The sequence below is a fragment of the Herpailurus yagouaroundi genome, unplaced genomic scaffold (genome assembly GCF_014898765.1).
Source record: "Herpailurus yagouaroundi ecotype Mexico unplaced genomic scaffold, PumYag 139, whole genome shotgun sequence".
Lineage (NCBI taxonomy): Eukaryota > Metazoa > Chordata > Mammalia > Carnivora > Felidae > Herpailurus > Herpailurus yagouaroundi.
Window position 1 is genome coordinate 55646814 of NW_024412394.1, and position 18031 is coordinate 55664844.

The 18031-nt window shown below is 34.9% G+C and overlaps 1 protein-coding gene across 4 annotated transcripts in view; it reads left to right on the forward strand.

The window, feature by feature from the left end:
• Positions 1–18031, forward strand: part of FHL5 (four and a half LIM domains 5) — a 41889-nt gene that overhangs the window by 18108 nt on the left and 5750 nt on the right. For all 4 annotated transcript variants that reach the window (XM_040474205.1, XM_040474206.1, XM_040474207.1 and 1 more), the window contains 4 exons: positions 11398–11568; positions 12402–12576; positions 13528–13697; positions 17699–17885. In XM_040474205.1, coding sequence (XP_040330139.1) covers positions 11410–11568; positions 12402–12576; positions 13528–13697; positions 17699–17885 — 691 coding nt within the window. In that variant the 5' untranslated portion in view covers positions 11398–11409. The remainder of the gene's footprint in view (positions 1–11397; positions 11569–12401; positions 12577–13527; positions 13698–17698; positions 17886–18031) is intronic.

Consider the following 18031-nt stretch of genomic DNA (forward strand, 5'->3'; position numbering starts at 1 on the left):
CACTATGGCCCATCAGAGATAGGAAGAGGGCCCAAAATAAGATTTAAGGGATGCTTCTGAAATAGAATCAATGGGATATAGTACCCAATAAACATATGTAGGGAGTGCATGCAGGGAGGGAGGAGAGAATGATGGAAACAGTTGCCTCAAGAGACTAGGTGATTATACAACTATGCACTATAGATGGTTTCTATAACCATGGAGCACAGAGAAATATACTTTGTTCGGTGAGGTTTCCAAAAAATGCTCCTGCCTGGCCATCAGAGAAACAATTCAAAATAAAATCCTAAATGGAAAAAGGGCCACAGGTAAATTAAGTTAAATATAGTGTGAATTAGGATTCTTCATCCAGTTTCTGTTTCCATTCAAGTCTGGTATATCAATCACACACTTCAAAGACTTAAACATTTTGCACTAACACTTCCCAAGAGGTTTTTAATATTCCTTACACCATTTAGATTTGAATTCTCCCCAAGTTCATCCCTAAAAAAAAGCAGAAACAAATCTACTTTACTGAATCAATGAAAGCCTGAACGGGCAGTCGAAATAGTCCTGCAGTACTCTCATAGGAACACAGATATATTTACACAGGCTGAGTGAAGGTGCTTTGAATAACCAGATGGAAATTAGGCCATGTATCCCAGCAAACTTTGAATTAAAGAACAGTGCACTTTGACTTATGTGCAAAAGTAGTGGGTATGGCATTATTTGCATCTATTTAGCAAAATTTACACATCATGTATTGGAGACAGAAGTAACCATATATACCATTTATTGTATGTCCTCTATTTTAGGAAACATAATGTGTTGATTTATATAGTATTACCTGTCTCTATGGGGAACAAAAAGCTGTAATCAAAACTATGTAAGTTATAATTGCTATTTAGAATAAAATATTGACAGTAATTCAACTGCCTCAAATAAGTAAAATTCCTCAAAAACACATCGGCAATAGAGACATTACTGGAAACCAGAAGGCTCAAATTGTATCCTTGTATATTTCAAGTCCACCATAAGAAGGAAAATCCCTCTCAGTTTTCAAAAGTGTAATCCATGACAGGAAAGTAATAAGACATAGACAGGTTGTCCTTGATTTGCACAATGTTCATGCACAAAGCTCATGCATATTGCAACCATGTTCCCACTTTGCACACTTCCATGGTACTGTGAGAGAGACAGAGAGAGAGAGATTTATTGCTTCCCTCTCCTCTCTTGCATCTAAAATGTTCCTGCTCAGTTCCCTTTGATTCAGCCCACATGCATCCCAGATCTTCCCAGTTTGGACAACTTCCATGACCACCATTAGCAGTCAAATCCTTCTTAGATATTGCTACCCCCATATAGATTATGTCTAGATTATGAATCTAGATTATGTCTCTTTTGACAAACATAAGAAAAAATAATTTAATACATACCACTCTACTTATCATCTACTCATTTTTTGAAATCTTTAAAAAATAAAGCATTTCATATATAGGAAATAATATTTCTAATATATCTGCAAAGTAAAGAAATAGCAATTTAGTCAAGAAATCAAGACATTCCCTAAATACTTTTTTTGTAGTTTCAAGTTTTTATTTAAATTGCAGTTAGTTAATATACAATGTAATATTAATTTCATGAGTAGAATTCAGTGATTCATCACTTACACATAACACTCAGTGCTCATCACAAGTGCCCTCCTTAATACCCATCATCCACTTAACCCATCTCCCTGCCCACTTTCCCTCCAGCAACCCTCAGTTTTTTCTCTATAGTTGAGTCTGTTTCTTGGTTTGCCTCTCTCCTTTTCCTCCCCAAGTTCACTGTTTCATAAATTCTGCATATGAGTCAAATCATATGGTATTTGTCTTTCTCTGACTGACTTATTTCACTTGTCATACACTCAAGTTCCATCCATGTCATTGCAAATGGTAAAATTTCATTCTTTTTAATGGCCGAGTAATATTCCATTGTATATATATACCACATCTTCTTTATCCATTCATCAGTTGATGGACATTTGGGCTCTTTCCAAAATTTGGCTATTGTTGATAATGCTGCTATAAATATCAGGGTGCATGTATCCCTTTGGATTAGTATTTTTGTATCATTTGGGTAAATACCTAGATCCTATATATTTGAAATCCTCTTTGCAACTTCTCAATACCCCATCTAATTCCAGAAGTTAGGTAACTTTAATTGCATCCTGATTTTTGTGTTTATAATCATCATGATTTTTAAAATAGCTTGACTAAAATTTATTGTGTTTAATAACATGTTAACTAACATACTAACATATTTTAACATGTTAATAACATATCTATTATAATTCCTAATAATCCATTTTGAATGTTTTTTAACTTTATAAAAGTGTATTTACTTTTACAGCCTAATTGCTTCATTCAATATTGTGAAGTTCATCTATACTGAGGATGAATTACCTGTAATTCATCTGTTTTTATTGCCATATGTTAGTATGTTGTATGACCACACACCTACTTATGTATTCATTTTTCCCTTCGAGACATATTCAGTTTCCTGTTATGGCTACTATAAACTATGCTGCTGTGAGCGTTCTTGCACATGATCTCTGCAAGATTTTCTGACTTAACACACTTAATGGGTGCAATTGCTGAGTCATACAAAAGGTTCTTGTTCAACTTTACAATACTATGAAATATTGTTTTTCAGAGCAGTTTTATCCTTTCCATCTTTTACTTTTATTTTTAGTGAGTGAGTTTCCATTGGTCCTTATCCTCAACAATATTTGATATTGTCAGACTTGTTCATTTTTTCTGACTCTGTGAATGTAAATATATAGTTTATTATGGTTTGCTAAACAGATCAATTCAAATTCCATGGAGTAGATTGAGCTTTCTTTAAAATATCTGTCATTTAGAAAAGAAACATGTGTTTGTATCTTTTTCCCATTTTTCTGTTAATTTTTAATTCTTATTTACTCATGGGAGTGTTTTATATATTCTGTACTCTAATCCTTTGTCAGTTATATGTGTGGCAAATATCATCTGTTAACCTGTTATTCTGTGATTGTCTTTTCATTTAATAGTGTCTTTCAATGACCAATTTTTTTTGATTGCCAATCTGCTCATTTATGGTTTGTGGTTTGCATCTTTTCAAAAAACTTTTACTAACATGAAAGCATAGACATTTACTCCTATATTTCAAATTTTGCTTTCCATATTGATGATTGAATTATTTTGAGTATAGTATAAGGTAGGGATCCAACTTAGTTTTTTGCCATGTAAGTAATCAATTATTCCAGGACCATTTATTGAATAATTTCTTACTCTTACTAAACTTAAATTTCATTCTTTATATAATAGATCAATATTTATAAATATACATATATCAAAAATAGATATATAATTTTTGTCTGATATTATTTGGTTCTGATTTGATTCATACTTGATTTGGTGTTCTCCATGCTGTTCCACTGGTCTCTTAGTTTATCCAGTTCTAATACTATATTTCCTTAATGACTTTGTTTTGAGATTTCATATGACAAGTCTTCCCAATATCATAAGGTTTAGATATACTGTGTTACATTTAATACAAGTATTATTTTTATTGCTTTCAAACATGATAGTTTTTAACATTATATTTCTGTTGTATAGGAATTCTGTTGATTTTTGTATATTGATTTTGTATCAAGAAACTTGCTAACCTCTGGTTGACTGATAATGAGCTTGAGCACAATCTCATGTTTATTAGTATTTGGACATCCTCTTTTGTGTAATGTCTATTCAAGTCCTTTGCCCCTTTGTTGTATTGTCCGTTTTTTTCTTATTGACTTTTAGAATTTCTTTATGTATTCTGGATATGATTCCTTTGTTGGTTCATGAGTTACAATATTTTCTTTGACTCTGTGGTTTTTATTTTCACTCTCTTATCTAGAATCTTTTTAAAATAGTGGTCTTAATTTTAATGTAGTCCAATTTATCAAATTCTCCCTATATGGCTGCATTGCTTAAGAAATTTTTCCCTATTACAAGTTAATGAAGACATTTTCTTATATTCTAAAAGGATTAGAAGAGAAATAGCACCTTCAAAATAGTGAGTCTCCAAGTCTATGAACATGGTCTATCTTTCTACTTATGTATTTGTGTTTTCTTTATATTCTTTCAAAGTGTTCTGTGTAGGGGTTTCATACATGCTTATTATATTTATTACAAGGTATATGAGGGTTTGGTAATGGTATATAGCTTTTATTTCATTTTGTTTGCTGTTATGTAAGAATACAATAGATTTTTGTATATAAACATTTTATCTAGCAACTCTGTTAACTCACTTACAAATTCTAATTGTTTATTATAGAATCATTTAGATTCTCTTCACACAAAATCAGCCATCAGAAAATAATGACAGTTACTTGTTCTCTTTTAATTCTGATATTTTTCTTTTTCTCATCTTAGTGCACAGGCTATGACTTCTGGTATAGAACTGAATAAACGTGATCACGGGCATTCTTTTTCTGTTTCTGATCTCAGCGTAAAAGCTATCAGCATTCACCATTATATATGTTTGCTATATATTTTTAAATTACATTGAGGAAATTCCTTTTATTCTTAGTTTGCTAAGTTTTTGATTTTGAATTGAAGTCAGATTTCATCAAAAGCCTTTTCTACATCTGCTGAGATAATTATATGGCTTTCTCTTTTATTTAATAAATGTGGTGAAATACAGAGATTCTCTTTTTAATTTTAAACCAAAATTGCATTCTTGGGATAAATGCAATTTATCATGACATGATTAACATTTTTATATATTACTAGAGATAATTGCTTATTATTTGAGTAAAGATTGTTTGTATGTACTGCAAAATGTATTATTTATTATAAGTGTAATTGGCCTATAAATTTTTTTCTCTAATGTTTTCAGATTTTGGTATCACCTTAATGGGTTCAAAGCTAACATGTTTCCTGCTTATAATATTTGGCATAATTTATTAAGATTAGTATTATCTCTTGAGGCTTGGTAAGATTCACAAGTGAAGCCATTTTGGGCTTGCATTTTACTGTGTAAATAGGCTTTTAATAATAAATTTACTTTCTCTGATAGTTACCAACTAGTTGAAATGTTATATTCTTGTACCAGTTTTAATATTTACTTATTTTAGAAGTTTCCTGTTTTATCCAATTTTTCTAATTCCTTAGCTAAAGTTATTCCATATAGTCAATATTTATTTAGATACACCTATTTATAGTTTTTATTGTTTTCACTGCTTGCTTCCTCTCTGAGCTTCAATCTGAGATCAATGCTTTTTTTCCCTGAAAAACAGTCTTTGGTATTTATTTTAATACAAGTGTGCTATTGATATATTCAGTTTCTGATTGTCTGAAAAATATCTTTTTTCGCCTTCATTATTGAAAGCTATTTTATCTGAGTATAGATTTCTAGGTTGGCTTCTAATTTCTTTCAGCAATTTTACCTTGTCTTTCTATTGTCCAGCTTCCATTTTTTTCTGTTGAGAAGTAGGTAACTTCTTAATTTGTTGTTACACCGAAAGTAATATTTTTACCCCATGTGTTAGATGTCATTTGTCTTTGGTTTTTAGTGGTTTTACCCCGAGATGACTCAGTGTGTGTGTTTTTAGGCAGGTTGAGGTTCTTGGTTTTTGCTTTCTTTTTTTAAATTTGTACCATGATGTCATTTGTCAGTTTTGGAGGACTGGCCATTATTTTTTCAATAAGAATTCTCCTCATATTCCCCCATAAAACGTGTAAAACACACTTTTTTACATAGGAAGAAAAATAATATTTCTTGACCAAATGGCATATTGAAAAATGGAATCCAGGGGTGCTTGGGTGGCTCAGTCAGTTGGGTGTCCGACTTCAGCTCAGGTCATGATCTCACAGAGTGTGAGTTCGAGCCCCACTTCAGGCTCTGTGCTTACAGCTCTGAGCCTGGAGCCTGCTTCAGATTCTGTGTCTCCCTCTCTTCCTCTGCCCCTCCCACACTCATGCTCTGTCTCTCTCTGTCTCAGAAATAAACATTAAAAAATTAAAAAAAAAAAAAGAAAAATGGAATCCTAATTGATTTGCCTATTTGTGGTATGTCTATCATGCAATCCTTTCTATCGTTATTTTTAAATTAATTTTTATAAGTCTCAGCTCAAAACATTTCACGTACCTATTCCCAGTCATCAGTGGTCACTTCCTTTTCTATAGAAAAAAAATATATATGTTCAACTCCCGCTTGAAACTTAAACCACTGATGATCTCTCCCAGTCTACCTTTCTAATTTGCCCTCCAATATTTGCCTCCTTGTGCCCTGAAAGCCACTGAATAAATTACTTGCTGCTTCCCGTGCCTACCTCGCATATCCAAGTATGAATGTCTATCCTAATTCTGCTGCTCTATCTTAATGCCCTTCCCCACATCTCCAGGGAAAGAGAGGTCTGCACAGGCTAAGATCCTAGGCTTCAGTTTCTGACAAGTGTCGTTTTGAATCTAGCATTGATCTAGCATTTTTATGAGCCAGGTGATCTTGGCCTCAATAAGCTTTGGTTTCTTCTTTAAGGGGATAATATTATTCATGAGGATAATAATAGACTTCACCTAGAGGGCCATTGTGAGGACTAGAGGAAACAGTCCACATAAAGTGGTTAATACAGTGCTTGACACTCAGAAACAGGAATATGAGAGATCACTGGTAGTATTTTCATTATAAAATACCAAGGGATAGGAGAGACTACTCTTTTCCCACCGCTACATCGATTCTGCTCTGTAATACAGAGGTCAGAAACCTGCTGCAGCTGCCACAATGATATGATTACCACAATATCTCATAGCCCAAAATCTAGCCACTGAACCCTGGACAACCTGAGCCCAGGCATTTCAAAATAGTAGAAAGCACCCACATAGGTCTGACACAGTCTGCCAGCATCGGCAGCAGCAGGAACATGTCTTCCGTTTCCCTTCCATCTTCCAGTTTATACACATGGTTTGTGTTAGCAGAGCCAAATCTGCATCCTGAACACTTCTGTAGAGGGGCCAGGAATTATTTTTAGCTTCCTGACCTCCCCAATTAGAAGGGTAAAGCCAAGGTTGAGAGAAGAAATCCATAACATCTACTGCATGATTCATTTAAAGGCCACCTTCTCCAACTTGTTCCCCGATTTTTCCTAGCTAAAAGTGACTCTGTGTCCGCTTCCTATGAATTGGTAGTTTTCAAACCTCATTGGACATTAGAACCACCCAGGAAATGAAAAATACTTATTCTTATCCGTTATTTCCAGAAATTTCTGATTTAATTGGTTTGGGGTAGGGGTGCACTTTGGAAAATTTTAAACTCTAATGTGCGCTCTGTGTTTAGGACTGCTCTAAATTCTTAAAACCTTTCATTTCTCCTCATCACTTCTTAACTTTTGTTTATTTATAAAATATCCTTACTTTTCCTCCTATATTATAAATTCTCTGAGGATAGGATTTGAATCTACTATTTTATGTCTTTTACAACTTCTGGCAGATTACTTTGGAAGTAAAAAGATACTTTATGTTTATTGACTGCATGATTAAATGAATGATGTATTATGCCTTGCAAACAAAGGCATATTAACGATACCAGGCATGGTATCAGGTCCCTGCCTTGCTCTTGTTTGACATTCTCTCAAGTACACTTCTTGTGAATCTATTAATTGTGCTCAGCCTAGTAAAAAATATAAGTGGATATATGGCGCACAGCATTAGCCGTCTAATCAATAATTCACCATAAAATATAACTTGACACAAAATTATTCCTGGTTTAAAAAAATAACATCTAAGAGACATCATTCTCAGCTATGGAAACTATTGCCAATGAACACACATCCTTTTAGGTAGAAATCTAAAATAAAGGCGGGAACTGGAAAATGAAAGCCAAGTCCATTCAAGGCATTGGATTTCTGAGGTATTTATTTTTATAGGTTCTTTGATATATCAGTGTATCTCTAAATCAATCTTCTAAAACCTCCCGTAGGCAATGATAAAAATTCTTCACTTAAACTATTGTATAATTGCAGAATGACTTCGAAATAAGTTTGATTAGAATATATTTAATTGATATATATAACCTCTTTGAAAGAAGTTTGACAAGAATGTGCAATTGATATTGATACTAGCATTTCTGAGTTTGTATCTAAAAAAGTCAAATGCTATCTAATTGGGTTACATTGTTAGTATTAAGATTTCTTATGCTTCATAATTATAGATGAGCTTTACTCAATGATTTTAAATATTTATTTGAAAGAAAAACTTTTCCCAATATCTCTGCCAAATCAATCCTCAGATGAGGGCTCCTGAAGTAAGAATCGCATGGTTCTCATCCTCTTTCCTACAGCTTTACCTATTCGGGAATGATTAAAAACGCAAGTTGTTTGGTCTGCTCTCCTAGACACAGAGTTATTCCCCGAGTATTTAAAAATATTAATGTTAGGGATAAAGAAAAGGGAAAGGACAGAATGATGTTTAGAATGGAATAATGTTAGATAAAAGGTGTTATGACTGGAGAATTTTTTTGCCTCTTTTGCCTGCCCCCACCCCATCTAGCACTGCTTCTATTAAAAGTGCAAATAGTTTTAGGGTCACCTGGGCGGCTCAGTCGGTTAAGTATCTGACTTTGGCTCAGGTCATGATCTCGGGGTCTGTGAGTTCAGGCCTCACATAAGGCTCTGTGCTGACAGCTTGGAGCCTGCTTTGGATTCTGTGTCTCCCTCCCTCTCTCTCTCTGCCCCTCCCCTGCTTGTGCTCTGCCTCTCTCTCTCTCTCTCTCTCTTTCTCTCTCTCTCTCTCTCTCCCTCTCTCTCTCTCTCAAAAATAAATAAACATTAAACAATTTAAAAAATTCAAATAGCTTTAAAAAGCTTTAGCTTCAAAGTCGTCTTTAATCCTGAATGTACCAAGGTGAAAATCTGTTCACAAGACTCACCATTTCCCAACATCAGAAGAGAACCCATACCATTCCCCCATTTGTCTTTTCCTCTTACTTTCCTGCCAAATCGAGATCAACCCTCCCTCCCTCTCTTCCTTCCCTCCTTCCTTCTTTCCTGTGTTCCAACAGCTTAACTTCCTTAAAGTCTTTCTGAGAAGGTTTCCTGACACTGTATCTCCTCACCCTCTTTCTATTAGTTCCCTAAGAACTCCGTGGTTCTAGTAGAATACGCATCATTTATATGGTTATAACACCTCTATTTAAGAAACTCTATTTGGATGTGTTCATACATCCATAGTTAAATGAGAGACTTCATGAAAATGAGGGCTGAATTTCTCAGTGTATCTTTCCCAACCAAGAATAAGAAAGTGAACATTTAGTTTGTTCTCTTACCTCAAATTATATTCACCATTACCAAGTAAGAGTTAAGCTAGAAGAATCCAGACTTCAGGAGGACAGGGAGTTCAAATGTTACTGAGTATATATTCAATACATATTGACCTAGACTAAATCTCACTGTATAGTTCTATAAAATGCAAAATCACAAGGTTCTGAGGTGTTGAAATGACTGTTCTCACCCTACCAAACCCTCTGATGTCGCCATAAAGAAAAGATGAGATAAGAAGTAAGTTTCTTCTTTAAAAAAATTTCTAAGTATGGTTCATTTTGTTAAGAATTCTCTATGGAGTAAGGCCTATTATGTGGTTAGGATGGGGATACTTATTTACAGAAATATTTATATTTATTGATATACATGGTGGTATCAACATTTATATATTTATAAAATATATAAAATGATATTGTGATGAAAGTTAAAGGTATATAACTTATTTCACTATTAAGAAATAAACACATGATCATTGTAAATGTGATTAAAACTCGCATTTGAAAATCTTTCAAGGGAATCACATCTACTTTCCTCCTGTTTCCAAGTCCTCACTAACTCTCTGAGTGTGCTTGTACTCACTTGGAAGGGACAGTTCTGTGGAATTAATCAAATAGGGAATTCAATGTTCCTTGCAGATAATTTTGGCATGTTCCATTGGGAACTTTCCAGTAGGAGTCTTCATCTTTCCTCGGAAAAACTCCACATGTTCCAAATCTTCAGTCTCTTCTCTGTTAGTGAGGAACAATATAACAAAACTGCTACATATAGAATTAATGACAATATATATTCAGCAAGACAGTCTGCTGGAAAAAAACCATTAAAATGGAAGAAGACAAAAACGTATGGGAATACAATTTAAATGTATTAAATAAAAACTAGCATTAAAAATGCTGTAAAAAGCATCACAATAACTAATTTTCTGATTTTGCTAAAATTAGAAAAACAAATTTCGGAGGTGGAGAATTAGAAAATATTCATAGCTCCTAATATGTTCTAGTAAGTCCAGAGGTAACGAGTCTCATTTTCCAAAAAAATCAGTGGTGGTACCTTGGAGGACAATGAGACATTCGTGTTCAATGCCCAGTTAAACTTTTTGAAATCCATATGTTTTGTTCTTTCATGCTTTCCTATTATAGAATAACTCAAGTTCTTATCCTTGCCTTGGCTTTATGTTTCACACCAGGTTTTTGTTCTGTAAGATGCTGCTATTATTAACCATTCTATATCCATATTAGTTTAGTCCTAAACTTTGAAGAAGCCTGGAGTTCTTCTCTACCACTGATGGTTTGGCTGCACTTTTACATCTGGGCAATGGTTCAACAACAGTCATAAAGACCTAGCACTTGGACCAAATCCTACCGGCTCAGAAATCTTATTTGCCAACTTAGTGTGGGCCATCTAAATGGAGATGCCCAGGAGACAAGTGTAGCTTTAGCTACAGATTTTGGAGTCAACATCATATTTGGGGAGGTTGAAGCCACAAGTAAGGAGGATGTCCCAACAGAAAGTATGTAGCACGGAGTATCTTAGGACTAATGCGCAGAAACCACATTAGGTGCCCAATAAAGATTTGAGAAATAAAAGAATGGCCTAGAAAATGACAATGTACTTGATTATCAACTTCCATTGCAGTTAGAGTAAAAGAGACTGTTGTGATTTCCAAGGAACTCTCCTCCAGAACTCTCCAGCAAGTTAGTAAGTGATGACAGTTAGTGAAAGCCCTATCAACAGTTCGTATTTATATCCTTGGGGTGAAACCATCCTCTTTCAACACCTATCACATTCTTATTGAAGTTCACATTAGTGAATGATGAATAAAAGATGTTTTTCACAATCTGGCTGCAGACTTAATGCATTTTGTTAACAAAACACACAGGAACTGCCAAAATAGGACAGTAGCCTTTCCTAAATCACTCCCAAATGTCATCATGACTACAGCATATTTTCCTAATTGGTGGGGTTTTGTTTGTTTGTTTGTTTGTTTGTTTGTTTTGTGTAAGACACAAATTCATTCAAGTGCTTGACTCCTATTGAGGCTTTATAATTTATCTTAGAAAAAAAATTGTTTTTGTGAACATGAATCATTTTCTTATTCACAGGACTGAACCAAAATGACAACTGGTCAATTCGATTGTCAATACTGTGCAGCATCACTTCTTAGGAAGAAGTACATACTGAAGAATGACAATCCATACTGTGTTTCCTGTTACGATCGTATTTTTTCTAACTATTGTGAGGAATGCAAAGAACCAATTGAATCAGATTCCAAGGTAGGTCTCACTTCAATTCCCAGAATTATTGCATGCAAACAAGCAGACAAATGCTTTGGAATGCCTTGTTTCCTTTAGTACTGACTATTAATACCACATTGCTCTATTGCTGGGTATAAGCATCTTCAAAGTTACCATCGGTCGCCAGATACTATGCTCAGCACTATGAAATATGACATATACTTTAATCTTCACAGTGATCTTAGAAGATAGTTTAAGATGCTAAAGATTAAAGAGGTTCAGTTATTTGCCCAAAGCTACACAGCTAAAATGTTGATTTATTTCTGGAATGACAAGAGTATAAATGAATATATACATAAATAATTGAAAATTTAAAGTTTCAAAAATCTATATCTTCTGACTTCAAATCAGCCTCATCTCCACTAAGTCCATTGTGCCCTGACACGGTCCATTCCTCTCACAATGCACATTATTGTATTTTTTTCCTTTTTCTTTTTTGTCTTTGTTGTGGTGTTGGCATTTTGTTTAATCTCAGACAATAATAGGATATCACAACGTAAAGGTAAGAATCATTCCATGAAAAGCCCCTCTTATAGCTTGTGAAAAGGAGTGAGAGGAAATTTGAAAAAAATAGGAAAAAGTTCACTTATTTTCCATCTCTCTCTACTGACCAACTAAGAAAGCCCAGGCTCTAGCTCTTAATTGTCCCAGAGAGTCTCCTCTCTATGGGTAATACTATCAATGACAACTTTTCCTCAAGCTACCAGCACAAACTACTGGTACCAGAGTCCCAGGAGTGTTCAGTTTAGTCTTATAAAATGACCTGTTTTGTCACAAGCACATTTAATTAACTCGTATTTACTGTCTCGAAGGATCTTTGTTACAAAGGCCGACACTGGCATGAACAATGCTTCAGTTGCGCCAAATGCAATCACTCTCTGGTGGAAAAGCCTTTTGCTGCCAAGGATGAGCGACTGCTGTGCTCAGAATGTTATTCTAATGAGTGCTCCTCCAAGTGCTTCCACTGCAAGAAGACCATCATGCCTGGTGAGATCACAAGGGAGTTCAGGTCTCTAACGGAAGCTGTAACACTTTGAATTATGCCCAAGTATAGGAAGAGTATAGTAGCTAAGAAAACCCTACTTTTGAGAAAGACATCTATCTTGCTATCTCTTGATTTCACTTAGTGTATTTCAGAAATAAAAAGACCATTTTGTTCTGTTTTGAATGGGTAAAATACAGCATTCTATGTATTTTTGTAAAGTTAATTCATACAGGCATTTTCAACCACAATCTGAGCCATAAAGATGAAATCTAAACCAATAACACTAACAGTGCATTAAGCAGCAGTTCCTAGGCATAAACAATGGCATCAGGAAGCATAATCCATCATAGGAGAATGGGGCCAACCATCATTTTGTAGCAGGACAAAATATAGTTTGAGGGTCAGTCACCTTTATTCCTTCTAGGAAGACAAGGATTCATGTACATGATTATACTTTCAGGCAAGCGCTTTTGCTGTTTTGATTCTCTACTAAATCCCTCTGGGCATCAGCATAACAACACGGTTCTCTCTCATTTTCTTATTATGAATTCAAAAGAGTTTCTAGAAGACCATAACTGCACAACATCCATCCTGAGAGTTGGTGCCCCAGGCATTCCTAATATCCCAATACTGATAATTATGGCCCAATCTATCTAACCCACATGCAGCCTTTCAGAGTCTCCACTAGTTGTACTTTCAAATCTCAAAATTGTAGCTTACACAGCATAAGAGTTTTCAGTAAAAGAGCGATTCATCATCATCATGGCTGAACTCTACCTTTTTTTTCCTTTTTCAGATAAATGTTTTAGAAACCAACAAAACACTATTTTTCTAAAAAGACAATTAGCTTATCATCTTAACGTTAAAATATATATTCTAAATAACTTGACATATCATTACTTTAAAAAATGATGTTTCATTTGTACTAACAGGTTCTTATTTGTGGGGTACAGGTTCCCGCAAAATGGAATTTAAGGGAAACTACTGGCATGAAACCTGCTTTGTGTGTGAGCATTGCCGACAGCCAATAGGAACTAAACCTTTGATTTCCAAAGAGAGTGGCAATTACTGTGTACCGTGTTTTGAGAAGGAGTTTGCTCACTACTGCAGCTTTTGTAAGAAGGTAATTATCTACAGGGGATGAAGCTTGTGGATCCTTCCGGACCATTGCTTTTTAACTTCATTCTATATTTGGAATGAACTGATACTATCATGTTATGTCTGTCTTTACACATTCATGTTACTTTTAAATTCCAGCATGTCCAAGAGCACACTGCCTGCCACAGTGAAGATGGCCACCTATTTTTATCATCATAAAATTCTACCCATAACATGACTTTAGTTCCAAAAGCTATAGATATTCCAATTCCATTTGCTGCTGTTACGTAAGATTTCATGTATTCTGGTAGAGGACACACAACTCTTGTTGAATACAAGATACTTCTTAGAAAATAATTTTTGATCCCTTTCCTTTCAGAGGAATATGAATTTGTCTCACAGAATCATTAAGGGAACCAATTTAAACAGAATGTTTAACTTCTCACATTATGTCCCAGCAACACAAATGTCTTCTTGGCTTGAAGCTTTTATATTTCTAATGAGTAGACAGGTAGACTCAAGAGAGTGACAAGACCACTAGAGAAATTCATTAGACATACAGACAGAAAAAGGAATAAGGGTGGCAAGTGGTTTCCTTTGCTTCCAGTTCCAGAGTGTCATTTACAGCCTTTTGACTTGGATACCCATTGAAAACATATCTTCCAATAAGAAAAAAAGTCAAGCTTTTCAGGTAAACTTTCTCCAATTCTTTTTTTATGTGAAAAAGTCACTCCTCTCTATCACTTTGATAAAACCTCTTTGTATTTCATAAAATAGATATTGATGTACTTTAAGAAATCCTTGACCCATGAGACATCATAGGTTTAAAATAACACTATAAATTGTGATGAGCATGCAGTGTTGTCTAAACATTTTTGATCTATGAGCTGCTTTGGCAGATCTCAAGACTATTTGTATAATTGCATCTGGACAGCTAGAAGTCTCATTATCTCTTTCTATGGGAACATATGCACACAGTAACTTTCTACATATGTTTAAAATACGAGTACTGCATTTGCAGAGGCATCAATAAACTCCTAAATTATAATAATTGGATTATAATCTTGATTATACTATAATGATGGCCGAAATTACAATTGATAGTAACATAATGTAAAACCATCTTAAACCCGGAGACTTCCTTCACTCTACCAGAAACACTGACTTTAAAAATGGCTTTATAAGCAACCCTCAGATGCTATGAACTTGCGATATATGAAACTCAGAAGACTCACCAGGGTCAATGGCAAGCATTTTAGAAACAGATTCTTGGAATAAAATGGTAGGTTGATCTCACTGTTTTGAGGGACAATAAATTGGCCATGTTCAGGTCATTTTTCTTAAATACTTAAGCTGAAATATTAGTGCAACCTGTTGGAATTACCTCAAAACCATTTATTGGGAATGCAATATAAACTTTCTTTCAATGCTATAAAGATTCAGAGGGGGAATTTCTCCAGTACATCAGTGCTAAGTACTATTAGACAGTAAAGCACTGGCATTTCCCAGGTTATAGGAGCCTGTCCTATATTTAGGACATGATCTGAAGTCATGAAAACTTTGTGAAATATTTATATTGGGTAGTAGACAGACCATAACATGCCAGATTGTTTTCTATTTAATTTTTAAAACCACAAGCCATTCAAGGAAAGCTGGATATAAATGTTTCTGATCAAGATGACCCAAGCTGAAGAAAAACAATTTGTTTCAACTCAAACCAGAGACCAAATATAACACAAACAAAATAGGCAAAAAATACTTAAAAATCAGGCCCTTAGAACTTTTTTCATAGATTTTATTTTGTGAAACTAAAACTTGTTTTCTACCAAAAACAAGTAACCTCAAACTACAAGTGCTTTAAATTCAAACTCCTCGAGCTTCCCAGAGTGTCCTGTGATTCATTGGCTCTTGTCTACTGAGCACAAAACCAATACTGCGTCCACTTTGCCAGAGAAGAAACTTGTTCCAAATCCTGGGATCAATCAGTGGCAAACACCAAACCTAGATGTTAGACTTCATCTTAGCCCGCGTGCCTCTTCAAAAGGAACATAATCACAAGCAAACAATTTTTAATGTTCCAGAGTTTCTTCTTCCTAATTAAATAGTCTTTGGTCTATATATCAAGTTTTATTTTGCTGTGAATACATTTTTCAAGTGTTGAGTCTTTTAAGCATTGCCTGCTAATAATTTGACTGAACAAATGAAAGGAATCTTCAATTCTGCTGTGCCTGCGGTAAGGCATTTGAAATCAGTAGGGGGTATTTTAAATTGCTTCAGTTCACACATGCCATTATGTTTCCCATTTACTTATTTAGAATAGTATACATTTTTTTCCTTTAGGAAAAATAACTTTTCTATTAAATATCTTTAATTTTTAAGAGATTTGTTGTAAGGCTTAAAAATATCTTTAGCATAATCTTTTCTTTTTTTTTAATATTTTTAACCTTTATTTAATATTGAAAGACAGAGAGAGACACAGTGTGAGCAGGGGAGGGGCAGAGAGAGAGGGAGACAGAATCTGAAGCAGGCTCCAGGCTCTGAGCTGTCAGCATAGAGCCCGACGCAGGGCTCGAACTCACAAACCGCGAGATCATGACCTGAGCCGAAGTTGGACGCTTAACCGACTGAGCCACCCAGGCACCCCTAGAATAATCTTTTCAAAAGCTTGTGTCATAGACAACATTTTTAAATTTCTTCAGCAATGAGATGGCTTTGCATAGGTTCCACATTTTCTATATCTAGTGAATTTGGATACAACAATCACAGGAATCATCTCAGATACCACATGAGCACATTCCAGTTTCCACAGCTACTCCAGGAGCTCAATAGCCATGGATTCGAAAGATGCTAGGACTACAAAACTGCTATCCAAGAAGAGTTGTTCAATATTTACCCATCTGATTCTCAATAAAGATATCTCAGCCTTTTAAAAAGTACTATTCGTGGATTAAAAAGACTTATATAAGCCAGTTTAATCCATGGGGATACACACACACACACACACACACACATGTGTGTGTGTGTATGTATGTATGTATGTTATGGAGGAATAATAAGCTTCTCTGACACAACCCTAGCACATCACACATTAAGGTTCAACACACAAGCTGTGTTCATTACTTAGAGTTCTAAAGCTGAAAACCCACGCAGTTGCCACAGCACCCCATTTGTACTAGAGATAATACTGGAACTGCTATCCAAATGTTTTTCCCTTTGGTGTTTATTCATTAATTCAGCAAGGACTAACCAACTGCCATTAGTGGAAAGTAACCTTGTCTCAATATTATATTACTGGTTAAGTATACAGGCTATGGAGTCAGCTTAGGTTTGCATGCTAGTAGTGTGTGACCTGGCAAGTGACCTGACCACTGTAACCCTCAATAGTTTCTCACCTTTTAAAGGAGGAAAAAATAAGAGTCTTGGTTATGTCGGGATGCTAGGAACATAAGAAAAGGCCATCCCTTAGCACAGGACTAAGGACTGAAAACACACTTCAGAAATATTAGTCATTATTAGTGGATGATGGTGCTTATCAATAATAATCAGGGTTGCTTCTGCTGGAAGAAAGGTTTCAGGGAAAAGTAGCTTTTTTCAATATCCTTTAAAGTTAGACATGGAAGTAAGAACATGGTATAGAAAATATCTTCGTTCTAATGGTAGACCTTTGAAGACCAACATGAAAGTTAAAGATGAGAAAAGGAATCAGGGCTCTACTTCTTTTTCATTTTCCTGAGTCTGTTATGGCCCTAATTCTTTTCTATTCCACAATAGGAGAGAAATTAGGATATATACATATATATATATACATATATATATATATATATTTTTTTTTTTGCCAGTTCTACTTAATCCTTATAGCCTTTTGATTCTCATATTGATTCAAAAAAAAAAAAAACCACAGGGAAAGGACATCCTGACACAAGGGGATGGAGTAACCCAAAGTACACTCATGGGCACAGAAGAGGATCATGACAGGTCTGAACTGTAATAGCTTCCATGGTCACTGTCTTTGTGGTCCTTTGGCAGGTGGTGACTTCAGGTGGGATAACATTTCGTGACCAGCCATGGCATAAAGAGTGTTTTCTATGCAGTGGCTGTAGGAAAGAGCTCTGTGAAGAGGAGTTTATGTCCAGAGATGATTATCCATTCTGTGTGGACTGCTACAACCATCTTTATGCCAAAAGGTGTCAAGCCTGCACCAAACCCATTACTGGTGAGTTCTTCAGTTTAAAATGGTCCGTTAATGGGACAGCTGTGGCTATGTAGATGCTTTATAGTTAATTTACAAAAGGCAAGTAAAATATATATATAATCTTATATATATATATATATATATATATATATATATATATATATATA